This window comes from Arvicanthis niloticus, chromosome X (assembly GCF_011762505.2).
Source record: "Arvicanthis niloticus isolate mArvNil1 chromosome X, mArvNil1.pat.X, whole genome shotgun sequence".
In the NCBI taxonomy this organism is placed as follows: Eukaryota; Metazoa; Chordata; class Mammalia; order Rodentia; family Muridae; genus Arvicanthis; species Arvicanthis niloticus.
This window is the reverse complement of record NC_047679.1, coordinates 108,222,489-108,250,086: the sequence shown is the minus strand read 5'-3', so window position 1 is coordinate 108,250,086 and position 27,598 is coordinate 108,222,489. Positions and strand designations below refer to the sequence as shown.

General features: G+C 47.5%; 1 protein-coding gene across 4 annotated transcripts in view; it reads right to left on the bottom strand.

Moving 5' to 3' along the window:
• Positions 1–27,338, bottom strand: part of Bcorl1 (BCL6 corepressor like 1) — a 67,651-nt gene extending 40,313 nt beyond the window's left edge. The window contains exons 1-4 of one of the 4 annotated variants that reach the window (XM_034485538.2): positions 26,991–27,338; positions 25,608–25,687; positions 6,184–6,309; positions 210–300 (exon numbers count right to left, since the gene is read on the bottom strand). In XM_034485538.2, the coding sequence (XP_034341429.1) occupies positions 210–300; positions 6,184–6,269 (177 nt within the window). In that variant the 5' untranslated portion in view covers positions 6,270–6,309; positions 25,608–25,687; positions 26,991–27,338. Of the gene's footprint in view, positions 1–209; positions 301–6,183; positions 6,310–24,586; positions 24,754–25,607; positions 25,688–26,012; positions 26,430–26,990 lie in introns of those variants that run through there. The other 3 variants (XM_076918797.1, XM_034485540.2, XM_034485541.2) reach the window with 3 other exon arrangements.
• Between the last annotated feature and the right edge of the window lie 260 nt (positions 27,339–27,598).

Genomic DNA, 27,598 nt, shown 5'->3' with positions numbered 1-27,598 from the left:
GAACTGATGCAGGTACCCTGAGGCCCCTGAGAAGTACCTGCTGGTCCTCAAGACAATTTAACCAGCTGCAAAGTACAGGGCATGTGCAGAGCAGTTTCTGTCTCACCTACAGCATCCTCATGTCTTCTTGCTCTCATTCTCAGGAAGGCCAAACTAGGCATATGGTCCAAGAAGCTCAGCCTTTGATGTGACAACACATAGCACCTTACCTTGGAAAAACTGCTGCTGACACAAAACTCCTGAGATCCAAAGTGTTGGCAGTCACCTGTCGTGGACTCCTCATCAGAAAGAGGTGCTCTTCTGGCAGGGAAGGCAAGCAGAAAAGGGACATAAGGCCCAGACTTAGAGCACCCCGACACTTCCTCTAGAAGGTCCTGCCTGCCTAGCTTCCCAAGCCCTCCTGTCTCACTTCCATGGTGACTTCAGGGAATGGCAGAGTGCTATGAGGCTGAGTGAGGCGAAGCAGAGCTGCCACATGCAGCTTTGCAAGGCCCTCAATAGGAGCCTTGTCTGACCAGCATTTGGGAGCTGCTTATTCTGCTTTCTAGTGCAGATGAACCCCACCATAGCACCTTCTCCTTCCCCCCAACCTCCCCCCCCAAGCTTAATCATCAAGTTGACCATTTAATCCACGATATACAAGGCATTGCCCAAAAGGAGAGAGATGTGACCCATAAGCCTCAAGGGCACGCACATTCGTTTTATTTTAAATCCAATCTTGTTTCAAGTCTATATAGGAAATGCCATTTAGAGTAAAGCTCTTCCAAAGCAACCCTCCGCTCCTATTGTGCTTTCTAATCTAGTCCAAAGCAGAATCATTTGCTCATTTACTGGGCAGGGCCTGCCTGAAGCCCATACACACTCATGTTTACAGCACATACAATGGGCACTGATTTGAGGCCATCTGGTCACTGACACCGAGAGGCTCTTTAAAAACACTACATTTAGCTGAGCATGTGTCCTGTCTGTAATTTGAGCACTTGGGAAGTAGAGACAGGAAGATAAGGAATTCAGTCAGTTGGGCCACAGGAGATCCTGTCTCAAACAACGATGAAACTAAGGTGGACTGGTGACACATACCTTTTTTAAATCCTGGCACTCAGAAGGCAGAGGCAGGTGGATCTCTTTGAGTTCAAGGCCAGTTTAGATGCTGGTCTACATAAGGAATCTATAGCCAGCAAGGCTACACAGTAAGACCTCGTCTTAGTTAAAAAACAGCAAACCAAAACACCCCCTTCTTTTTCTCCAAAGGAACATTTCTAGAACTCAGTGTGCCTTCAGCCAGCATTGTCTCTTCTCACAGTACACAGGGAGCACCTTCCTTTCAGCCTCTCTGCATCACCACAACCTCTCTCCTCTCAAACAGAGTCCCTCAAAGCCACAGACTCTGTATTCATATTGGTATGTGCTGTAAGTAAAGGCTAAAGACCAGAAAGCTGGATCTCAAAAGGAGAAAAGTTCAACTGGAACCCCCTCCCCCAAACTGCTCAAGCAGCTTTCTCTAAACTTCAGGTAAGCATCTTAAAAAATGATACATTTAACAAACCAAATACATAAGATCACAATGCTAAAGTAAAGTTGGAGGACAAGTGGCCACTCCATGCTGGCCGCTTTAAGTGCAGCAGGAACACGGGGGCCCCTGTGCTCAGGAGCATATCAATAGGGCAGCCGCCTGGGTAGGAGTGGCTGCAGAGGAGGTAGGGGGTCAAAGAACAAAGCTGCAGCAAGTTTTCTGGGTGGGCAAGGCATAGGGCTGTTCTGCCTGCTCTTTGTTTGGGTTTGCCTGCCATCTTTGGAGCCCTGCCAGAGATCCAATACAGCCCGTGAAGGAAAGTCAGCCCCTGCCTTACCGACCACACTCTAGTCTAACAGGGGTATTTGGGGTGCCTGCAGTCAACTCCAGCAAGGAGGAGCACATCTGCAAATAACTCTCTCCCTCCAACTGACACGCAGACTCCCAAACTGTACCTGGGGCAAGAGAAGCAAGAATGGCAATGGGATCAGAGCCTCTCCCCATCATTTTCAGGGACCCAGAAAGGGCTAATAAAGGACTGTCCCCTTTAACAAGCAGCTAGAGTGGCAGAAGTGGGAGGGTTCCACTGCTAGAAATGGCTGTTGGTAACACACACAGGACTGTGAGGCGAGGGCTTTGGAGGCAGTTAGGGGTCTTGAGGAAGAGGAGAGAAGCAGGGCCCCAGGGAAAGGGAAAACACTTTTCACATCAACTCCTGAGAGACCAGAAAAGCAGGACCTATATGTAGCCAGCCTTGGGCTGAAGAAGCATGTTCCAACTAGACTCTCCAGGGATGGTTTAGGGGGAGGGCCATGGTAGTGAGGGAACAGCAGCCCCTCCCCTCCACAACCCCACATGGGAAGGCACTATTTGTTTACATTCTTTCTCCTTCTGACCATGCTCCCTCCTGCTTGGTGGGCTCCTCCTTGGGTAGAAATTCTGCTCCGAAGCAGAAGCTATGTTCTCCTCACAACCCAGCAGTTACCAGGGAAGTCTAGAGCTAGGCAGATACTGGTGGTGGCAGCAGAGGCAACACTTCTGGCTACTCCAGCCATGCCTAAGCCTCAGCACCAGCCCCCAGGCTCAGGGAGGAAAATATGTGCGATGATGTTTCAAATCCTCTAAGGGGGATGCAAAGCTGAGCAAATATTTAAAAAACGCTCCAGTGAGAGAGGAGCCTGGGATCAGAAAAGCAGGGGCGGGAGCTGGGTCTAGTGAGCAAGGTTATGGGGATACAACTGAGGGGAAAAACATAAACCAAAAAAGGCTTCAACCAGGACTGGGTATCAGTTCCACTGTTTCTTCTCACTAGAAGACAGCTGGTGTGCTCAAGGCTTTGTTGAACTTAACCAAAACCAGCCATCATCTCTCAGGGCCATTTTCCTAAGTATTAGAGGTTAACACCTGGACCTGCCACACTGGACATTTTTAGTTCCTGTTGGGCCTGGGACAATATCTAAGAAATATTCAACCCAGAATGCATGAAGCACCTTACCTACCTACCAGCCCGAGACTTTTCATCAAGACTCCCTTCACTCTAGCCAAGGCCTTCCCCAAACAATCAAGGACATATAGATATTAGCCCTCACCTCAAACTCCTAATCACCTCTCTAGCCTGGGCTCAGATGACACTGTCCCCTGATATTCCCAAGGAAATACATCATTCTTTCAGCTAGAGTCCATAGGACCTGTTCACGCCAGTCCACAGCATTTACCAGCAATGTATGAAGGTGTACTACCAGTTTGCTCTGGTACTGAATACATGCTTGTTCAATGAAGGGATGAATTAATGCTAGAGACAAGCAGACGATTTAGCTGGAGGTTTGACTAAAGCTGACAGACTACCTGGAGCAGTCGAAAAGGCCTTCTGTTCTATAGCCCCTAACCATATTTGATGAACTTGGCAGACTCCTACAATGTAATTTTAAGTTTATCCCTAAAAACAGCTTTACACCTCAAATTTGTAAGGTCTACAAGTTGGAAAGAATGGGGGAAGATTGTTTTTACATAGGGTAAAGCTGGGTTTGGTGGCATATGCTTATAATCACAGTACTCGAGAGGCTAGGGCAGGAAGATTTTCTTCCTGTGCTATATAGCAAGACCCTGTCTTCAAAATGTGGGTGGGACTGGAGGATGATGGAGAGATGGTTCCCCAGTTAAGAGCACTTGCTACTCTTCAAAAGGACCTGAGTTTAATTCCTAAGACCCACATGAACTCTCACAAGCATCTGCAAGTCCAGTCCCAGGGGATCTAATGCCTTCTTTTTGATCTCTAAGGGCCCAAGACACACACATAGTATAGAGACATACATGGAGGTGAAACATGCACACACAGAATTACATATATGTATATACAATGTATGTTATATATATTATGATAAGCACAGTAGCTCGCACATGACATCTAGCACTTAGTCTAAAGCAGGAGGGCTGCTACAAGTTTGAGATTTCCCTGAGCTATTAATAGTAAGCTCCAGGACAGCCTGGGCAATAGACAGAAAGAGACCCTGTCTCAAAGAGGAAAAAAAGCATATAGGATGAGATGACATTTGAAAATCAGCTGTAACATAGCCTAGACTGCAGTGAGAATGTGACAAAGGGTAGATGGGGTCAGAAATGACAATGCTTTAAAAAGTCTGGCCATTCTGGATAATTTAGCATCCCAAGGAAGGTCTGGAAAAGAGAAAATCAGATTTCACATCTACCTCTGACTCCCTTCTTGCAGGGAATATAGCTCAGACAGGGAACAAGGTAATTTGTCCCATGCTTTTAATTTCTCAGGTTAGCCCTGTTTTACAGAAACGGGGTCTCACTACAGTAGACAAGGCTAGCCTAAAACTTAATAGGCAGCCCAGGATAATCTCAAATCCCAGGTCCTCCTGCCATTACCTCCTGAGTACTGGGATTATAGATGTGAGTAACCACACCTTGCTTGTGCACTAGCTTCTTGAAGGCTCAGGCCCCGAGCTCTACATCAGTCTCAACTAATAAGTCACTGTAATACAGCCTGTCAGTGCGTACTCACAAATCATGGCCACCGCCCTGCCTTGCCAAGAATCATCGCTTAGGATTTTCTAAGAACAGACCTCACACACAAAAGGAAACACTTTTTTTTTTTCTGCTGTCTCTCGGAAGAATTTCATCTTATTTTCATTAGTTTTTATTTTTGTATTCTAAAATTACATTCCTTTTTAAGTCCATCTCTAACACATTCCTCAGGACAGGGACCACTGAAAAATTAAGAAAATAAAAAGTCTACTCTCCTGACCTAATCTCAGAAAAGTACACACTTCTCTAGTTAGGAAAAGAAAAAAAATGACTTTTAAAAAACCATGAAGCTGACGTGCAGCTCAGCACTGTAGAACTCACTTAGCACTCATGACTTTCCCACTATTCCATCCCTAGTGCCACACACACACCCATAGAATATAAAAACAAAGAGAGTCTCTTTTTCTCTTCAAAACTGTCAACACTACCTCTCCCAACATACAAATATTTTTTTAGAATTACTTGAGAAACTCTGGATCTATTTTTTTTCTTTCATTTGTTTAATGTTGGGTGTAGGGTGGCACAGTTACATGTGATTGTGGACATCAGAGGACAACTTGTGGGACTCACATCTCCTCTTACACTTAGTGGGTCCTGGGGATCTAACTCAGGTTGTCAGGCTTGATGGCAAGCATTTTTACCCAGTGAACCATCTCAACAGACCTAAATCAGGGTCTTTTTTTTTTCATTTTAAAGACTGCCAATCTTAAATTAGAGGGGAAAGTCCTATCGGAATTCCTCTGGCATGTTTGAATTTAAATAGCCAATGGATTAAAACACCAACAAACATGGCAGAACAATCCCTTGAAGCTTGAAGAGGCCTCGTAACCACATACAGAGCAACTTTAAAAGGAAAATACAAACTCTGAAGGGTAACTGGATGTGTAATTTTAAAAAGGCCTCTCTTGGCCAACCAAATATCAGAAAACTGAAATACACACACAAAACAGGCATCAGTAACTCTGAATTTTATAAAGTTATGATCAGCAACTTCATCTTCCCTTGATACGTACGTCATAAGGTCTCCCTGACATATTTTGGCAGCTTCTTGAGGCAAGAAGTACTGGCCCCTAGAACGCTGATGACTTGCCCCCACCATAAAGCTACATGATGAAACCAGCTTTCTTCTAAGCTCTGGACAAGAACTGAAAACATCTTACATGAACTTTTTTTTTTTTTTTTTTTTTTTTTTGGTTTTTCGAGACAGGGTTTCTCTGTGTAGTCCTGGCTGTCCTGGAACTCACTCTGTAGACCAGGCTGGCCTTGAACTCAGAAATCCGCCTGCCTCTGCCTCCCAAGTGCTGGGATTAAAGGTGTGCGCCACCACTGCCTGTTACATGAACTTTTGAACACCAAACTTTGACATAAGAAACAGAAACTACAAGTGTCCAAGCTTTTCTTTACTCCACAATGTGTCAGCTCTTTATCACTAGACATAATACTAGGTGGCAAATGTCATCTGATAGCTTCCTCATCTTCACTGGAACAGGGACAGTGTGGTAGAGCAAGTGACCCCCGTGTTTTAGGAAAATCAGAAACAAACAAGAATCTCATCCCCAGGTCCAACCCCCAACCTGGGACTAGGTACAGCTTACCTAAGGATACCGCTTTTGCAACCTTACCTCTCCTCGTTGATGCCACACATGCGAATCCGGTCAGAACTGGTCCAGTTGTGCACGCCGCTGTAGAGCGGTGCTGTAGAGATCATGACAGCCACTCACCACCAGGATCTGCTGTGGCCACTCCCCCTGGGGGAAAAAATATCAAGAAGTTAAAGCTGAGAACAAGTACAGCTGCCTTAACCATCTTTTACACCGAAACATTTAAATGAAGGCAACCGTGGCATCAAAGTGCTAAAGCGATCACTGTCACAAGCCAGCCTGCCATGGGAAATGAAGGTCCAAATAAGGAAAAGTTCACAGCAGCTTTCTAGGAACTCACATTTCAGGATGGAGATGAGGACACTGTCAATCACCCTGAGTGATTTTTAAATTATCATCAGAGACACGTATGCTTGAATGTTTGAGGAAATTGAATCTGCTGCATACAGTTAAGGGACAGTGTATTTTCTACATACACTTAGCATAACCAAGTCCAGTTAGAGGGCTACATCCATAGCTGAGCAGCAAGTGAAGTGAAAGACAACTAGGGGTCTTCTGCTCCTGCTCCCTGATCCACGGGTAGGGAAGGATCTGAGTTACACAGCCAATTTAAGCTCTCCAGAGGAGGCACACACTTTCTCTATAAGCCTTTCAGAAGTCCTCTGCTCTGCTTCCAAGTTGGTCCCAATACATCAATGTAAGGTAGAAAGCTTCCGCCAAATTAGGTGCAAAACCCTTTGTACTCTGGCCACAAACAAATGAACAAGTCTCCATCAAGAACCACACGTCTGTCCTTGTCCTTTCTGATTCATCTGTCTGTCCCCACAGTGGCTTACTAACCCCTTCATGAGCCAATGTCTAGTTCTTGCTACTGATAATCACCATACAGCCATTTCATCTTCGACAATAAAAGGGACATCAAGAAAAATAGCTTTATCCAGTGAGCCTCTTGTCTTCACCTATTAGGTAAAATCATCATTCAGCCAATTTCAACTGAACAGAACCCTACAGTGACCAGACTTGTCTGCTGTTCTGTGTTCCAAAAAAGTCATAGTAAAATACAGTCACATCAGAAATTTGTTACATTTATCCTTTCAATTTTCACAAATTGTTCATACTCAACATAATTCACTTACTCACTCAACAAACATTTGTCCTAGGTACCAGGGATTCAAAAACTAACAAAACCTGACACAATTTGTACCTGCACAGCACTTGTATTCTAGAGGTAGTGACAAGGACAATAAGCACTTTAGAGTAGTCTGTGTTATAGTACATTCCAAGCTACACAAGGCACGCTAAGGAGCCTGGGGACAGTGTCAGGGGGAGTGGGTGGAGGGGCTATGATTCACAATAGGACAATCAACATAGGCCTCCCCAAGAGGGAATCATTTCAACAACCTAAAGGGTGTGAAGGACTGAGCGATCTACAAATCTAGAGGGGGGAACATTCCAGGCAGAGGAAAGAAAAGTTCTCAAAGCAGGAGGAAGCTGCCTGCTCGGATCAAGGAAGAGCCAAGTCATCGTGCCGGATTCAGGGAAGGTGGTGAAGGAGGAACAACAGAGATACATCTACCCATCCTCTTCTTCTTCCTTGACTGTATCCTAGCTCCATCTCTGCAGCGGCCAACAGGCTCTGTTGTCCTTACCCACCCACCCTTTTTTCTTTTTTAATTAAAATTATTTGTCTTTTCCATTCATTAATTTATTCACTTTACATCTAGATCGGAGCCCCCTCCTCCCAATCCCCTCCTTCACATTGCCCCTCCCTTTCATCTCCGAGAAGGGGGGAGAGTTCCCCTGGGAACTCAACCCAACCCTGGCACACCAAGGCACTGAAGGACTAGGCACATCTTCTCCCACGGGGGCCAGACAAAGCAGCCCAGTTAGGAGAGCATGGTTCCACAGGCAGGCAACAGAGTTGGAGCTCCCTAACCCCTTCAGTGCCCGCAATCCTTCCCCCGACTCCTCCACAAGACTTCTCCAGCTTGGTCTAATGCCTGGCTGTGGGTCTCTGCATCTGTGTCAGCTGCTGCTGCTCATCCCTTCTCTTAAACTTCTCCAGCCTTTCTTGGCTTGGTGCTGCCTGGTTTCTCTGTATGTGGTCCTCCTGTTATCTACCCCAGAAACCTGGGTGTTCACTGAAAATGAGCCTTCACCTTAACCCTTCCTTCTCTTACTACCTCTTCCTCCTTCCTCTTTTCTCTCCATCTCTCCTTGCTCTCTTCCTTCCTCTCCTCATTCTTCTCTCCAATCCTTCTCTCGGATGTCTTGTGCTCCCTTCCCTTTTCTGAGAACTGAGTACAGCCTCTTCCAATTTCCCTTCCTGCCTCTTCCAAGGCTCCCCCTTCCTGTCTCTCCTCCTCCTCCTCACTTCCCTGGTTGTTCTTCCGTCTCATTCACATTACCTGCCTCCCTTTCTTGCTTCTCCTTCCAGTCTTTCCCACCCTCACTTCTCCATCAAGCCTCTGCTTCCATCTCCTTCCGTCATCTTTCTGCCCATCTCCCCTTCTTCCTTCTGGGTCTCTTTCCATGTCTCTCCCTGCTGTGTATGCAAGCCTTACCCTCCATCTCTCTCAGCTCTCACAAAATCAGTTCATTCCTAGATGAACTTATCACTCTCCTATGTATGTCTCTAACCCTGACCTCTCTCCGTAGGCCTAGAGCACAATTTCAGATGCCAGCAACTTGCAGTTAACTGGATGTCCACCAAGCCTCTCAAATCTAAAAGATCTCAGAGTAGACTCATTATCTGTCCCCATAAATGTACTCTGCAGCCCATCTGCCATACCCAACCACAGCATGCTCCCTCAGTTACTAGCACTACTGTCCTCTCTACTGAAATGTCTTCAACTCCTCTCCTAATCACCCAGATCAAATCAGGACTCAAGTCTTGATAGAGCCAATCCCTTCTCTCTTTCTGCCCCTCTTGCCACTGTCCTGGTATAGGCCTTCATCATCTTGCCCCAGGAATATTATACTGGCCTCTTAACTGCTCTCTTAGCCTCCTATCGCTTAATTCCACAATCAATTCATCTTCTGAAACGCTGCTTCGATCAGACCTCCCTACTCTCGTCAAAAGCCATCAGAATCAAGGCAGTGCTCAAGCCAGAATTCTTAGGACAGTCTTTAGGGCCCTCAGATCCTCGCCTCAAATCTCTACTCCACGCTCCTTTTCTGCTACATCTGGCCCTTTGCCTGGCATCCTTGTCACCCCCAGCTCCCGGCCACCTAGTTTCAGGACTCTGCTGCTTCTTTACTGAGATGACCTCCCCCTGTGCCCCTTCTTCCCCTGCTACCATCCCTTACTGCCTAGCTCAAATACCATTGTGTCATTCCTCTAGCCTCAGCCCAAGAACCGTTAACTTCTCCCTTTTTGGTTCTCTCTCTTCCTTTTTTTCTCCTCTTTCTTGTCTTTTCTTCCTCCTTTCCTCTGGCCTACCGCTGGCTCTCCTCTGCTGTGAGTTAGCTGGGGACCTGGCGAGTATCTCTCCACCACAGGATCAGCTACTGCAGTTAAGGAATAAGTCTTCTTTTTTCCTGGTCATTGGCTCCTCTGTAATACTTTACACATAGTAAAAACTCAGTAAATACATGTTATATGAGACTGAATTCTAGATGAGAACTGGCGGGATGACCCTGAGAAATCACTAGAAATAGAATGAACCAAAATGAAAAAGTATCTACCATGCTTGCTTTCCTTTTTGTTTTCTGGGACAGGGTTTCTCTGTGTAGCCCTGGCTGTCCTGGAACTCACTCTGTAGACCAGGCTAGCCTCGAACTCACAGAGATCTCCCTGCTTCTGCCTCCCAAGTGCTGGGATTAAAGGCGTGCACCACCACTGCCCAGCCCATGCTTGCTTTCTATTAAAAAAAATCCATGTATTATCTATATAATGCCCTTTGCTCAAAGTTGCTGGATTCTGCCTCAGTTTGCCACCTTTGCCCTACTTTACACTTCTGTAAATTCCAAGTAGCTGATGGATATACAAACTCTGTCATGGTCCCATAAAGTTGGGATTGATCTCCTGCCCCCACCTCCACCTCACTGTGGAAAAAACAGTTTTACCTCCATTTGCCATCCAATTCCTTTATTCCACATAGATTTGTGATTTTTGACTTTTTCTTTACAGTAGCTATAGCATGTCTAGCTTTCTCATTAATTAGGAAGAAAAATAAGACCCTTACTTTGTGCTCACTTTTCAGTATTTGGAGAGTCATAATGCTTTAACCTTTTCCTGGAAATTATCTTTTAATATTACTAACACTGGGATAATTTTTAAAATGTTTTTAACAAAAACCCTATTCACTAGGCTTAGTGCTGCATGTAATCCAATGCACCACTGACTGAGACTTCAAGGCCAGCTTGAGCTACATAAGGAGACTTACGTAGTACATGGCTTTAATCCCAGCACTCAGGAGGCAGAGGCAGGTGGATCTCTCTCAATTCAAGGCCAGCCTTGCCTACAAAGCAAGTTCCAGGACAGCCAGGGCTACACAGAGAAACCTTGTTCCAAAAAAAAAAATTAAATAAATAAAAGAAAGAAAGATAGAGAAAGAAAAGAAAAAGAGAAGAAAAACAGAAAGAAATGATGGTTCTGGTTGCTGGCTGGTACACCAGTTACTTTTTTTTATCATCTTCTCTAAAAAATACTTGAGGAGTCAAGCAACGGAAGGACCTGTTCTTACTGGAAGATGAATTCCAACACCAGGTACAAGTTTTAGTAACTACCTAAGTATCTGTAAACAGCAGGTACTTCAGTGACCATGTGAATTTGGGGGTGAAGTAGGGGTTTGAGGCAAGGTGTCTCTATGTAGCCCTGGCTGTCCTAGAACTTGCTCTGTAGTCCAGGCTGGCCTCGAACTCAGAGATCCAACTGCCTCTAGCTCCCTAGCACTGGGATTAAAGGTGTGCTACCACCACCCAGTCCAACCACATGATTTTTCACTCAGAATTATTTCTGTTTTGTGTTGAGGAGATAAGTTGTTTGCAGGTCCAGGACAGAAGTCAAAGGAGGATTCTCAGTGTTTGGAAACAGCAACAGACCAAACATCCCCTAGATAAAGAGCTTTCAGGCCCAACAAAACATGAAAGGAAAGGTAGAGGCAAAACAAATAAAACAGAAGCTAAAGTCAAACACGTTCACGATGTAGTGTGTAACAACGAAGAGAGCAAAACTGACGCTGGATGCCTCTGCTGTCAGAAACTCTTCTTTAAAACTGACTTTCACTATTTCTAAGAGAGAGAGAGAGAGAAAGAGAGAGAGAGAGAGGCAGAAGAGAGAGAGACAGAGAGACAGAGACAGAGAGAATGAGAATATGTATGGATATGTATATATGAGTGCAGAGACCAGAAGGTGTTAGAGTTAGAGAAGTCACTATAGGCCACCTGATTTGGGTGCTGGAAATCAAATTCTGTCTTCTGTAAAAGCAGTAATGTTCTTCTTGACCACTGAACCTTCTCTCCAGCCCTCATGAAATCTTGAAAATTGGGCCTCCTCTTAAATCTTAGCCTTGTCACTTTTCTCGTGATTTTATCAGAGCAGTACTCCTGACCATCTGAAGTCCACTGTTGCTAATTAACAGTAGTCTTTGTGCTCAAGGGGTAGAAAACAGCAGACACACAGGCAGGACACTGAACTAAATGGCCTACATAAGAAGGCAAGATTCATGTAGCAAGAGAAAAAGCCAATGGAAGCATCAAATGCTGCACTAGAAAACAGGCTTCCGCTGGCAAAGGAGTACTCAGGACCAGAACAGTCAATGCAAACCAGTGTTTCCCAAGCCAAGATCTCTGAGGAGCTGCTTCCAAATAGTATCTTAGGTCTCAGCTCCACACATTCTGATTCAGTAAGCCTAGGATTTCGTTTTGTTACATCCTGTCCAATCAAGTTAGCAATCACTCACTATAGCTCACTATAAGGAACACAGGAGAGGTGAACAGAAAAGAAAAACCTTACAAATGCACACACACAGAAAAAAAGAAAAACCTTATGATGTGCACACTTCCACTCAGTGCACCCACATCTATGTTCTTCCTCCCTACTTCTCTCTTTCTTTGCCCATAAGAGAAGGCAAAGTTCTGAAAAGGAACTTGGAAGAAACTTGGTAATCCCAAGTGGCCCAGGAATCACAGGCACAGGGATAGGAAATACCTCAAAGGGGTTTCCCAGGTGTCACAACTAATGTAATTGTTAGGAATAAGCTGCATGACCCAAGACAAATGCTGTCACAGCCTGGAAAGCAATGACTGTGGACCACTCTGAACTATCTTCACTTTGGTCGAAGTCACTCAAAAAGTCTTATCTAACTCATGATAAGGACAAAGAAGAACACCTGCTCCACAAGCTCAAAGCAGCTAGTGTGCCTGAAACAAATAGAACTTAGCCATTTAGGATGCCTGTGGAGATAGCAGCAGAGACTGAGATCCTAGCAAGAAGGCTGAATAGAGTGTGTAGTCTGCCATAATGACCACACTAGAATAGGGGAAACCAAGACAAGAACGGAGTAATGGAGGAGCAATAACGTTAAAACGATGAAAATAGCAGGTGAGCTGACAATAAGCAGAAGGAAAGCCATGATGTAGAGAGCCAAAGAAAATAAACAACTGCAAAAGCAACAACGATGTGCTAGAAGCTAGAGCAAGGAAAGAAAGCCTGAAAGAGAAGCCCACACACACAGCAACCAAACGGGAAAAATGAAATAGGGGAACCTGAAAGATTTCACCATCATGGGCCAAACTGAAATACTGTGGGGAAGCACTGAAGCATTTTAGAAAAGCTTAAAGAGAATGTGTTATCAAAAAAGGGAAGAAGGGGTTCTATATAACGAGTTATGCTCCAAGTCAGGGCTGGGGCATCACTAATAGGAGATGAGCAAAGATGAGCAGCCCTAAAATACAAAGACTTTACAAAAGGGCACAATTCTGTTTTGAAAGGAAGATGACAAAAGTAAATTTCACAACAATTAAGAGCCAAAGCATGGCCAAGCTATGGCGTTGAGCACCTTTAATCCTGGAAAGGCAGTGGTAGGGATCTCTAAATTCAAGGCCAGCTTAGTCTATAGTGTAAAGTCCCAGGACAGCCAAGGCTACACAGAGAAACCTTGTCTCAAAAAACAAAACAAAAAGCAGAAGCATGGAACATTAAGGAAGGTAACAGAGCAAGAATCTGACAAATATTTTACACAAAAGTAGATAATGGGTTTTTGTTTGTTTATCGATTTGGGGTCATTTTTTGTTTTATTTTGAGATGGAGTTTCACAATACTCACGCTGGCCCCAAAGTCGCTATAGAGCTGACTCTGGCCTTGAATTACTGATCCTCCTGCTTCCATCTCCGGAGTGTTAGGATTGCAGGTATGTGCCGCCTCACCTGGCTTACTTGATTTTAGAAAGAGTATTTTGATACAGATTCCAGTTTTATTTGTTACACATACTACGTAGCCCAGTGTGGTCTTAAACTCATGGCAATCTTCACGTCTTAGTTTTTTATGTGCTTTGGTTACAGACACCATCCACCAGACCCAGCATAGATGGTGTAGTTTCTAACCTCAAAACTGTCGAAATCTTCATCTGTCCCTTTGTGACCAAAGACCAATTAGTCATGAGCAAAGGTGGCTATAGATACACAGGTCACAACAGACTCTCTAACCATCGCATGATGCCTGCCTGTTTCTTCGTGGCTGAGCTCAATATCAGGACAGGGTCTCAGGTAAAACAACTCTGGCAGTAAGTACTCTTTCAGAGACTCCTTTTGGCCCACACTGCTGTGTGACCTGTGACCTAGAAGCAATTATGACTTAAAAAAAAATAAACAACCAGAAAATACTCATCTTGAAGCCTGGCCCTAAATCTGTCCTTGAGATTATGGGTGTGGCCAGTAACCAGTTTAAGGAGGAGGGTTGGGCCAGTGGTGACTAATGAAGAAAGAAAAGCAACTTTGGGTCCCACTGTTCCGATAGAAATGCAGAAGTCTGGCTAATACTCCTATAAGAAGAAAACGTTTAAAAAGCAAAGGAAAGGTTACCACCATACCAGTGCAATTTGGGAACAGCAGCATCACTGGTCTGCCTCCTTCCTTGTATATTGAACAGGAAGGATATTAACACTTGTGTTTCCCATTATATATCCCAAACTTTAACCCCATTGAAAATGTTCTGTTTTAATGATTTCCCATGAGACCGTTGTTATACTTGGCTACCTGCCCTCCCGTATACCTATATCCCCTCATCTTTTCTAGCTACTAATCAGCTATCATCCCAGAAACTTGAGTGACGTAGAAATGTCCCAGTTGCTTTCCTGTGCTTCCCTTCATACAGACCAGGTCCTTCTACCATCCTATGATAGCACACACACAAGGATCAATCAGAAACAATCTACTCAAGAATTTAACACCTTTTTTTTAACCGTCCATTTTATTTAACTAAATTTATTCTAACATTTTCAAGTTCACTTAAGTTTGTTCTCTCTTTCTTTCTTTCTTTCTTTCTTCCTTTCTTTCTTCCCTCCTTTCTTTCTTTCTTTCTGAATATTTCCACTGGTGTCTATCATACAAGATCAGACTTAACGGATATTGCATTCTTTTCCAAGATATAATTACTGTGTTTAACAAGAACACTAAGAAATTACCTGTATATGATTCTAGCATGGATACTTTCATAGACTCCTTGGGTACCACCATGTTTAGAACATGTGCCTATAAACATTTATCAGACTGGATACAAAGAAATGTTAACTGTCTATTAAGCACATGAGAGCTTGCTCATTCTGATGAATTTAGTTACCTCCAATGTAGTCACCTTGGGAGGCTGGACAGTCGCCTCAGTAACTAGATGGCCAAGGCTTACAATTTTCCACAGACCTCTGAGAGCACTAACATAGAATTCTATTATACACACCTTTTCAATCTCGTCACTACTGTAGGCGCTAAACCTCATGCTTTTAGATGTGACTTGATATTTAGGGGCATCCATAATCCCCTCATGACATAGATGTAGAGGTATAAACCGAGAACTTAGGAAGGTTAGGCAGGGGGATCCCTAGTTTCATGCTAGCCTGGGCTGTGTAGTTGGTTCAGAGACAGCCTGTAACCCACAGTGAGACCCTGTCTCAAAAAAAAAAAAAAAAAAGGAGGAGGAAGAAGAGGAGGAGGAATGTAACCAGATAGCGGCAGTAGTAGAGCCCTCTAACCACTGTTCCATCACTTGTAACAGGGATGTATTACAGGACCCACAGCCTAAACTGTGGTAGAAACCTTAGAGAACACTGCCCTTCTCCATTTCTCAGCCACTTGAGGTCTCAAGACCATCTCACTATACGAAATAATACATTCGTCTTATTAGTTGAGAACTGAGCATAACACAGAAGCCCTTAAAGGACCAGAGATAATATATTTTGAGGATGAACTAAGACACAAGGTTTCATGCTACCAGATTGCTTTAGGTTATCTATACTCTGCCTTGATTTTTTTCCCCTTACTATTCAAACACTATTCATTTTCTTTTCCTGTAGTAAAAGAAACTGATTTGCTCTACTTAGGAAAAATATATCATTGTATTAATAACTTTATACTAAAGTCAGGCTCCAGCTGTAAGATTTTACACAGCTGAGGCTAGAAAGATGGCTTAGGAGTTAAGATTACTCCCTACTCTTCCAGAGGACTAGAGTTTGGTTCTCAGTACCTATGTCAAGTGGCTCACAACTGCCTGGTAACTGCATCTCAAGGGAGTCCAATGATTTTTCTGTCCTCTGTAAGCACTACACACACTTACACAAACACACACACACCACTGCACTCATATATAAACATACAGAGAGAGAGAGACAGAAAGAAAGAGAGGGGGTAAATCCTTTAAACGTTTTTGTGTAACTTTACATGTCACAGACACCTAGAAAACTTCCGTCAGCATTATGAAATCAATCAGCAAAGCTACTTCAGCAAGGCATCTACGTAAATTGGGACATTTTGTGAGACTTCTAATTTCTGTTAATCCAAAAATAAGAGTTGGCTTTCCTCCATCTTGGTCTTCAGTAGGACCCTGAAAACATTTAGTGCATCGTTCAGTCCCAACATGAACCAGTGTAATATAAGATTTGAAATCACTTTTGCTATGCTTCTGAGTGTGTTCCTCTTAAGTCTCCATTTTAATATACTGTACTTATATGACATGGACTTTTTCATGTAAAGGGGATTCCTCCTCATCTAAGTTTTGCTTCTTAAACTCTCTCCTAGATCATGAATGTACATGAATATTTGGAGACACCACTATCAGGTTACTTTTTCTGTTCTTTTATCTGAAGATGAGCCTCTGCTACGACTACACAGATTGTGTATATAATTCATTTGAAGCTATTATTTTATTTTTATCCCTCTTATTACACAGTATGCAAACTCCATATGACTCACTCTGCTACCCATCCATAGATTTACTAGCCCCCTCCCAACAGGGTCTAGCATAAGGGGCACACAATATGGGCTCAATAAATAGCTTGCTAAAATAAACTACTATCGAAAACCAACCCTTTTCTATATCATACAGAGACCAGGTACCCAGGTAGAAATATTTAAGTCTTGCACAATGTTGTACGCCTGCAGCCCCAGCTACTCAGGAGATCACTTGAACCCACAAGTTCAAGACTAGCCTGAACAATACAATGAAACCTTTTCTCAAAAGCAAAACAAAACATGGCCAGTGAGATGCACTTGCCACCAAGCCTCATGACCTGAATTTAATCCCTGGGACCCACTTGGTGGAAGGAAAGAGCCAACTCCTGCAAGCTGTCATGCACGTGCACACACGTGTTCATTCACGTGCGCACTTATATCAAATAAACAAAACAGCACTGCGTGCAAGTCTTTTCTTTTACTGCCTTGTTCTCACCTCAACACTATTTCTGCTTTATTTCTACAATAAAGAGAAACACAGAACTCAACTAAAATTGTGCCAAGCAAAATAATAAAATCGACTCCCAACTATCTCAGTGTGCTGCATCCACAGTTAACTTTTAAACCCAGGTGACTTGTGGGCTACCAGGGAATGGCTATAATATTTGCCTAAACAGAATAAAAATAGGCAGGTAGATCTCAGGGGTAGGGGACAGGTAGAGAATAACAATGCATTTCTCTAAGTCAAATAGAAATTGTTAATTTATCAGCCAATCTGCTGTTTTTAATTGGCCTGTCCTCAGTCTCTCCCTGTATTGGCAAAACTAACAGAGACCCAATTGTTGACACCAAAGTCCACTCCAGCTGCAGAGAAGAGATCTAGTTTGAAGGCCACTGTTTTTTCTTTGCCCAGAAAGTTTGCTTTGGGGAACCCAGAGCTTTCTTCAGTATTATTCTCTTCCATTCAATCACTGATGAGCATCTTTATCATCCAAGCACATCAGCTCCAGGTTCTATCAGCGTTCGTAGCATTTCCAGAGACAGCTAGAAAGCTTAGCCAACTATAATGTAAAACAGCAGTCCTTTACTGAAAGCAGTATTTTGAGCTGGAGACATGGCTCAGTGGTTAAGCATATAGATTGCTCTTGCAGAGAACCCTAGTTAAGTTCCCAGCACCCACTCACACCAGGCAGCTTCAGGGAATTTGATACATCTGGCCCAAAAGATCCCTAAAAGTTTCAATGGGATATACAGTCTTCAGTTCCTGTCCGGAAGCAGTAAGCAGTGTCAAGGCACAACTGGAAAAGCAACTACCACATCCACCTCTGAGGAAGATGCAGCAATGTGTTAAGGCATTACCTCCTACCATGCAATCAATGCCGAATGTCTACTAATCAAAAAGAATTCTAGAGAAAAAGGACAAAGGGCTAAAATATGAAGGGTGGGCAGCAGAATAAATTTTTGGTTCCATTCTGCACTGCATGTGGTAAGTAATGTCATAAAACACTAGAAATTTTAGTTCTAAAAATATACACCATTTCATAAGTACCTTAGCAGTTCATATGTGTGTGTGTATATATATATATATATTTCTAATTATCCTATAATATTAGTATCATCTTACTTCTCTAGATGAGAACACTGAGGCTCAAGAAAGTTAGTGACTTGTTTCCTACCATACTATTATGAAGTCGAAGAGCAAGGACTGGAACACAGCTCTGTCTCCAAAGAAGATTAATTAAGATGCAAGCCCACCTGGGCATGGCAGAACCAAGTTCAACTGCATAAAGACTCTTCATGAGAAAAACATATTCAGTCATCTCATAGATCCAAGTATTCAGTGAATCTTCTCCCTACAATCATATTTGTGTATTATATATTTCACAGAACTCATAAAAATAAAGAACTCTTAGTGTCCTCATACCCCTGCACTGGCAAAATTCTATTGTACCTTTAAACGGAATCAGCACTAAAATATAGCTTAGTAATGAGGTAAGCAAATTTTGTTTCTTAGCAGATCGTAACAATGTTTCAAACCCAAAGCTGCTACATAGAATTCAGTCCTTCCCAAATCTTTAGCCAATCTTCAAGTCCAAATGATGCCACATCTTGCCTTATTTAACTCTACTGGGGAAATCTGAAAATCACTGCATTTTACAAATAACAAGCCACATCTTCAAATTCATCACAATTCATCTACCAACAAAGGGGAAAACACACTTGACACTAGACCTGCAGTTTTCTTTAAAAAGAGGGCAGGGGGAGCCAGGCATAGTAGCACACACTATTATCCAAGCACTTGGGAGGCAGAGGCAGAAGCAGAAGCAGGCAGATAGATCTCTGTGACTTCAAGGCCAGTCTGGTCTATATAGGCCATATCTCTCCTCTCTCCCACCTCTCTCTCCCCTCTCTCTCTCTCTCTCTCTCTCTCTCTCTCTCTCTCTCTCTCTCTCTTTCTCTCTCTCTCTCTCTCACACACACACACACACACACACACACACACACACACACACACACACACACAAACCCAGAATAAATAAACCAACCAGGGTATTGTTCCCTTGCCCCCTCCCACATAAACATTTTCCTCATTGTTTCTTAACAAATCTACACTTACTCTGCTAAAAATGATCAATTTTTACATGTTTTATGAGGAAAGAGTTGCTACTGCTTAAAAAAAAAAAAATACTACAAAGGCTTACTGGAATTGCGGAGGCAGAAACAGAATTACGTTTTGCTCCTGACCAGAACACAACTTTAGTTCGCTAAAAGAACATTTTCAACATAAAAGACCATTTTGAAGTTATGAACAGCAGGAAAAGATATGATTTAGAAAGAGGATGATTTTCTACATTTTACAGACTGGCATGAATAATGCCTGGCTCATATAAGAGATCATATAAAATACTGCCCTAGAATCCCCTAGTGACAGAAAGGTAGATTACTTATTTCCTCCGTCTTTAGCCATCCTGGCACTGAAGATTCAAGCAGACACAGACTCAGACTGACTTCCAATGCTAACATTAAGAAATTTCCTTTCTAAAAAACTACCTCTGATCTAAGTGCCCCCTCTTCCTTCACACAGACATCAGTGTTGTCTCCCAGCTTCCTGTCCAATTAGTAACAGGTTTCACTCTCTCTAGTCTCTCCATTCCACTCTAGTGTTCACATTCCCATCCAAACTCAACACGGAATTCCTGCATGGCTTCTCAGAGGCTAGCTGACCCTGGAGAAGCTCTAGACATCTAACAGCCAACCCAATCCATCCCAGATAGCTCCACCTAAGATTCACTAACCAGTGTAAACACAGTCCAGTCAAATCCTGATTAGAGTCTCTTTTTGGTGCCCTTAACTCCACTGTTCAATTCTGGCCCAAGGCTCTCAGGTCCCTGTTCTCTATCCTGTTTGTTTTATTTTGGAATTTCTATCCCTTACCTCCTTATATCAAGAATTCCTCCTGCTTACAGACTGGTGTATTCCCGATTTCTCCTATTCTCCATTCAACGTGGTACTAAGACTCCCCTTTCCCATTCAGAATCTTTGCATTCATCTGGATTTCCTAAGAAATGTTTCAGCTTAAGCCCAGCTATTCTGTTTCCTCCTGGCTTCCTGGGTCCTCCCACAGTGGCTATCAAAAATTAATCTTTACACTCCTCAATCGAGCTTTGAACAGGATCTGAACGCCTCTCTCCTACGGTTCTTTAGTAATCTCCTTTTCTTTCACATTGTAGGGTTTTCGGGTTTTTTGTCTTTTTGTTTTCAGTTTTAAGGCTTGAACCCAGGCCATCACACGTTCTAGGCAAGCATTTTACATGCCCAGCCCGTACTGTATATTTTTAAGTTCTTAACATGGATACTACCTCTCCTTCTTTATGGGTAAATATATTTATATTTTTTTTCTAAATGCCAGTTTCCTCCTAGCCTATTTTTATCCAAGATCTTCTTTCTTACCCCAGCCTTAGCAATTCTAGTACTAAACTGGAGAGAGCCCTAAGGGTTCTTCGAACTTTCTTTGGAAAACATTACCCTGGAGGTTTCAACTTACTGCTTTCTTCTTAGTTAGACCTGACATGGGGACAATGACGCTCATCTTCATCTTCCTCCCCCTATTCACTGCCCTATATGGTCCCTTTTCCGACTTCTTTTGCCTGCCTTCTTTCTGGTGGTAAAACTCTTTTGCTCCTGTGATTCTGTTTCTCTCAGCAAAGCTCCTCCCTAAAGCTCACAGCACAGATTAACCGTGGCTCAAGATCCTCTGCCACATTCACCAAGCATTTACTTGCCTGGGTAGTGAACTGCATCATGAATAAGGCACAGATACACACCCCTAGAGAAACCTCCTTTGCTTCCCAAGAGCCTCTAAGGCAGTAAGAAAGAAGGGGATCTCTTGGATGCCACACATCCTCTGTAGCAGTCCTAGCAAATTAAAAAAAGAAGAAGAAGCCAGATTCAGAAGACTGCCTTATTTCTTCTAGAACTTCCCTCTTCCCTCCACTTTGAAAACCAGACTCCAACAGCAAAGCTGGCTAGGACTCACTTAGCTTTCCTCTGCCCTATTCCAACTGCTAGCCATCCCTTCCTTATTGCTGTTTGACAGAACTAGTCTATTCAACCCAAACTTCTGCATCCCTTTCCCTTCCTGTATCAACTAGGTATCTAGTTCTCTTCATCTCAGAGTCAGAATGCAAAGAAACCTACATACTGTTCCTACAAATCTAGTAAGAGACTCAGAGGTTTTCAAGACAGGGTTTCTCTGTGTAGCCCTGGGCATCCTGGAACTCACTCTGTAGACCAGGCTGGCCTTCAACACAAGAGATTCACCTGCCTCTGCCCACTGAGTGCTGGGACTAAAGGTCTATGCCCAACAAGAGTCAACCTTCCAAAGTCAGCTTAAGAGTGACTTTCCCTTGATTAGTCCACACCCACAAGAGTATTTTTTTTTTTTCGGAGTGCCTCTCTTTTCATTAATGCCTGCACTTAAGTGTATGTGAAAATCCGTTAACAAAGCCCATTTTAGTGAGCTTTAGTGCCAAGCCCTGTAACTCCCGTCTCCCAGATCCACCTCAAGATAATTTCCTCAGGTGCAAAAAATACCTGCTACCAATATCCTAATAAAGTACTCAAGATGCCCAGGACAACCCTCAAGTGTATAATGGAACTTGGGATTCTTTTAACTTGACTCACCACATCCCCTGTTGCTCCCTCTGGTTTGCTTGCTACTTTTGCTTCTGTCAAAATTTTACAGGTTCCTTCTCAACCTTTTACTTCCTTTTGAAGCCTCTGGGTGATTCTTGGAATGGGATTATCTCGTTTAATCCCCAGTGGAATCTTGTAAGTTTCTTTCCTACAGACTGTCATCTTCAGTACCACCAGGTGACATCACATTCCAGTACCCTAAAAACTCTGCCCAAACTTAGCTTTGACTATGCCACCTACGGTCCCCCCAATAAGAAAGGCACCTCACTACCAACGTTCAAGGACAAGACATACTAAACAGAACAGCCCTGGATGACCGTTAAAATGGTAACTCCCTTCCATCCTTAGAATTTTATTATGAACCTAACCAACTCCCAACTCTATATTCATGCCCCATTTCTTTCCCCATGAACGTTTCTGCAGTGTGATTCTGAGAAACAGTCTTCTAAGTTGAAAGACGCATGGGACAAACACTTGAAGGCTCAAGTGTATCCCAGAAGTCTGACCAAAGCTATCTGCAACTGCCCTCTACCCAGTGTCATAGGGACGACCTCCAAATCGCCTTGAGAGTATTCATCTGTGCCTTGCTTTACAAGCCCCCTTCCCACACGCATGCAAAGAGCCTCCAAAACGCTGGGCTAGAAGAATGCTCGCCAACTGAAGCCTGTCCTTACTGTCTACTCTAGAAAACAGCAAGAATGAGAAAGTATCACCACGTCGACAGTTTGATCAGGCAACCTTGAAATTTTCAAAACAATGCAACAAAAACACCGGGCTTCTTTCTAATAGGGAGGAGAGGGGAAGCTTGAGCGGAACAGAAGGGCACCCGCAACGGCCTGTGGTGTTGGGCCTCCTGGGTTTGCAGCGTGCTTCCCTCCCGCCTTTCCCCTCGACCACATCTTTCGATACAACAATCTCCTGCACCTCCATAACACGAAAACCCCAGCTTTGGTGAGGCCGGCTCCTCCCAGCCTTGCCCGGACGTCCCTCTGGCCCAGCCTTCCTCTCCACGGGACCCCGGCAAGGAGGGCCCCCTCCACCGTCCAGTCCACCCCTCTATCCCTTTCCTGGCCTCTGGGCGCCCCCACAAGGCTCCGTCCCGAAGTCAAACCACCGGGAGCCAAGCCCACGAGGCCCGTCGCGGGACCCACCCCCCCTTTCCTTCTTCCAGCACCTCGTCCTCCAAGCACCGGGCCCCCGGGGCTCCTCGTCGTCGTCGTCCTCGATCGTCCCGCCCCCCCCCGTCGGGGACTCCACCCCCAGCCTGCCCCCGCCCGCAGAAAGCCCCCCTCCCCACCGCGCGCCGCCTGCGCCCTCTGCCCCGGCACGGGACTCTCTTTGGCCTCGGTTCCCCGCCCAGAAGCGGCGGCGGCGGCAGCAACGGCGGCGGCGGCCCCAGCAGGAGCAGCGGCGGCGGCGGCAGCGGCAGCAGCGCCGCCCGGGCCCCGCCCCGCCGCCCGCCGGAGCCTCACGCCCCGCCCGCCCGCCCCGCAGCCGGACTACTCCCCCCGAAGACCACCACTAAGCCCCCCCACTCCCTGGCCACGATCCGCTTGAATCCAGCTCCGCTGGGCCTGCTGTCCATTCCTCACGCCCCTTAGGAAGCAGGGTGGGGGAACCCTGGGGTTCGCGGCCATCCCTCTCCCTCCCTCTCTAAGGGCCAGGGGATTGCCCCTGATCCCGAAATCCGGCCCGTAACCGGAGCCTCCCTCCTTTCCAGCCCTCTGCTTTCCTCCCAGACCCCTAGCCTCCAGGCCTGGCGCGAAGCGGGTTGAGGGCTTGCAAGCCAGCTGGGTCTCCCACCAGCCTCGCCGGGCCAGTATGAATTGCCCCCATCTCATCCTTCTTCAATTTGAGCCCCCTCCCCGCCTCGCCCGGCCCGGTAGCCCCCGCCCCTAGAGCGAGGGCAGCGGAGCCTGGGCGCTCCGAAGTCATCCCCCGCCTTTTTTCCAGGGACTCGGATAATTGCCCCTGCCCCCATCACAGCACTCCCACTCCCGAACCCAGGCCCCGCCGCCACCTAGGGGTACCCCTTACCCTATGGTTCCTGCACCCCAGAAAAGAGGAGAAAGCAACCCTGAGAGAGCAGCCGTCGCACCTCCACCTCTAAGGTTGGAGGGCATTTTCTCCCAGTCTGTTCGAGACTTCATCACGGACACCCCCCACCCCCCAAAAAATAAAATAACAAGCCCTTTCTCGCCCTGCCCTGTTGGCCAGGTTCCCTTCGGATCGTCGGATCCTTAGAGCAGGGTTTGGGGCCAGGTACTTCCAAGACCATAGCCTCCACCTCCTTTTCTGTAGAGTGGGGTAATTCCTATGGTTACCCCCCCCCCAGGATCTACAGACCCCCGTTTCCATGGAGACCCCCGCCCAGCCGAGGGGAAGACTCTGTTGGATCCTGGTGAACAAGTCTCACCTGGCTAAAAGAGAAGGAGGTCGAAAAGGGGCTAGGGCAGGGCAGGGATGGGGTACGAAGGTGGGAAGTGGAGGGGAGCTGTCCCGAAGGGAGGGGCGAGGACAGAGAGAGCTCCCGAGAGCTCTACGTCCGGGGACACGAAGAGGACGGCGCCCCCGGGGGGCAAGCTGAGAAGCTAAGGGGAGAGGAACGGACAGGGTTGGGGAAAGGCTTAGGATAGAAAGAAGCGGGTGGGGGAATACGAAAAAGCCGGGGAGTCAAAAGGGGTGGAGGGGTTGGGGGAGACAGAAAAAAGACGCACCTGTTCCCGGGTCGGCTCCGCAGGGAGGCTCAGGCCGCCACCCGAGCTCCCTCTCACCCTCTTTGAACCACCACCCGCCTAACACTGCCGGCATCCGATGCCCCCCTCCGCCCCTTATCGCTACCGACCTCCTTCTCCTCTCACGGCGGCGGCGGTCGGACTCTAGGAACTGAGAGGAAGAAGGGAGGGCTCAGCAAAGCGGAGGAGAGACAGAGCCACACACTGGCAGCGCCGCGGCGAGCGAAAGAGTGAGGGGGAGAGCGGTGTGTGTGTGTGTGTCTGTGTGTGTGAGCGAAGCCTGGTGGAGTGGGTGCCGGTCGCAGGGCTCGACGGGAAGTCGAGTCCTGCCTTGTTCGCGGGCGGCGCCAGCCAGCGCTGCAAGAGACTACAACTCCCAGAATACGGCCTAGGCGAGGGGGGGGATGGGGAGGAGGAGGCGAAGGGAGGGAGCAAGCATGAGAAGGAGGGACTAAAGCTGGGAGCAAGCGGCGGCGAAGGGGGCAGAGCCAAGCAGCCCCGGTGACACTGGGAGGGGAGGGGAGAGGAGGAGGAGGAGGAGGGGATCGCAGAGAGAACCCAGCAGATTCCAGAGAGGGAGGCAGTGGTAGCTGTAGCAAGCTGGGCAAAAAGATAGACTCCCAAGAAAGGCGGAGGCACTCAATCCGCGGGGCTCCAAGAGCTACACGCCCCCCACCCCATACCCCTTAGGAGAGAGGTTGAGGAAGGGAAGTGATCTGGGCACTGAGGCCAGAGGGTTGGTTGTCTGCCTTCCTTCCAAGGTTCTCCACCTTATGCCCCGACCTGACTTTCTCAGGCCACTGGTGCCAGAACCAGTGTGCAAATCACTCTTTGAACCATCCCCAGATCTCCCCCTGCCCTGGTACCACAGAGCACACGTATTCAGTCCCCTTTTCCCAGGAGCCTAAGGGAGGCTCCCCTTGCAAGCAGGGTGTGACTCTTCCATTCTTCCCGCACCCCCCCCCCACCCCGTCGTCGCCACCCTCCATCTCCTTCCCCGGAACCCTACCCGAAGCAGGGGCTCGCCTTTTTCTCCCCACCAGGAAAGAGTCCCTCTGGGGGTCGAGAACCCACCTCTACTCTTATACTGGGCCCCAACCCACCAGCATCCCCTTAGTGGTGTCCTCTTACCGAACCACTAGTGGGGGCGGCCGTAGTTGGACTGGTGTCTACTTTTCCTCTGACACTAGCTGTCCTTCGCCACGCCGACCCTATGGAAAGACAGAGAAGCACATTAATGCTCCCGTATCCCACCCTCCACGTTCGAGTCCCCACAGAAATGGCTCATAGTAAAGAGGTTGGTAGTGGAAGTGAGCTGAGAGTAACTCCCAGTCCTCAGACCCCATTCTGATCATGAAAATCCAGAGATCCGTCCCTTTCCTTAAAAGCCATCAAAAGAGCTTGGAGGGGAGGCTTAAATTATCTGAACCACACCATGCCAAGCAACGTTACCTGGCAGGAATAAGACACAAACTAGGCTGCCCCCAAGGGAGAGAAAGTGCAACCCTCGACGCCTTCCAGCCCTCAAAAGCATACCACTAGGAGATTCAGATGGCCAAGGATGAGAGGAAGACGGAAGGGGTGCTGGAAGTGTGGAAGGATTGTGGTGGGGAAGGGTCCGCCGCCTCCAAAGAGCAGAATCCAGATGCTAAGAGGTGGGGTGGGGGTGCGGCATATTGCAGACGGCGTCTTCCCTCGGTTTTCCGGGAATCGCCTGGGAAGCACGTCCAACACCGGGAGTTGCTTACCAGTCAGTCCCCTAACCCCATTTGTGCGCGTGAGGCGGCCGGAGCCCAGCTGGGAAGCCCGGGCACAAACTCCGCGGAAGCTGGCCTCCGCCTTCGCCGCTGCCGCCGCCGCCGCCGCCGCCGCCGCCGCCGCCGCCGCGCTGCCTAGGGCCTCCCTCCCTCCGCTTTCGGCCCCGCAGATCTACCTTCGCCCCCGGCCGAGGCCAGACCCCGCTTGCAACTCCACGCCCCTACTCCACCCCCTGCCCTCCCTCCCCTCGCCCTCTCCTCCCGATCGGGCCCAGCCCCTAGCGCCGCCCCGCCCTAGCGCTCGGTCCGGAGCCCAGCAAGTGCCCCGAACTCGCCCCCCGCCCCCACGCCCAGGCCAGCCGGGCCGGGCCTGCTCTCCCCCCTCCCGCTGCGCCCCGCCCCCCGAATCCACGTCCTACTTCGCCACCCAACTCGGCCCGGTCCCGGTTCGTCCCGCGCCCACGCCGCCGGAGTCCGCGGTTCGGTCCGGTGCACGGTCACCCACCCCGCCCTTGCCCGGGTGCTGGCCTGCCTGCCCTCGGCAGCCCGCCTGAGCGCGCGGTCCCGATCCGGGTCCGGCTCGGGGTGCCGGCCTCGGTCCCGGCGGCGTTGCAGCGTCTCCACGAGGGCTCGGTTCACGCAAGATCCGAACCCGCGCAGGGTGGGGGCTGCGGAAAGCAAGTTTCTTTATCCTCCCCCCCCCCCCCCCCGCCGCAGGGCCATGCCGTTCCCGCCCCCGTCACAGCGCCCCCTTCACCTGGGCAGAGCCCCCTGGCTGCTGTCGCAACTTTGCTCGTCTCCACACCGCCCGGGAAGCGGGCGAAGCGGGAGTAGGAGGGAGGTGGCGGGGAGGGGGGGTGCTGGGATCAGGCCGCTGGGCTCCGGGAGGACACGTGGGGGAGGAGGGGAAGGAGGAGGAAGAGGGGGCGGGCCTGCAGTTCTCGGGGCTCCCCCCTACCAGCCCCGGGGAAGCCGGAACCTCGCTGGGCAGCCGCAGACCCCGCACTGGCCACCGGGGAAGAACGGAGCCACCTTCCCCGGCCAGCCCTCCGCTCCAGGAAGGGGGGGTGCCGCAACGCCGATCGGGGTCGGAGAGCGATCGTTTTCGCTCCTGGTTGATGTGTAACACGCTCTCCCCGGTTTTTTGACTCGGTCTATGTAGGAGGGCGGGGGTCTCGCCTGAGGGGAACGCCCCCGCCAGACACCCCGCCCTTCCTCCGGGCCCCCCACTTCCCCACCCTTGGCGACCTCCGCGCGTGGTTCTGGCGCTCCAGAACTGAGGCCGCACTCAGGCGCAGCCCTAGCCGGGGCGCCGAAGTGGGACAGGTGCTAGGGCAAGAAAAAATGCCGGGTCCTCGCCGCCTC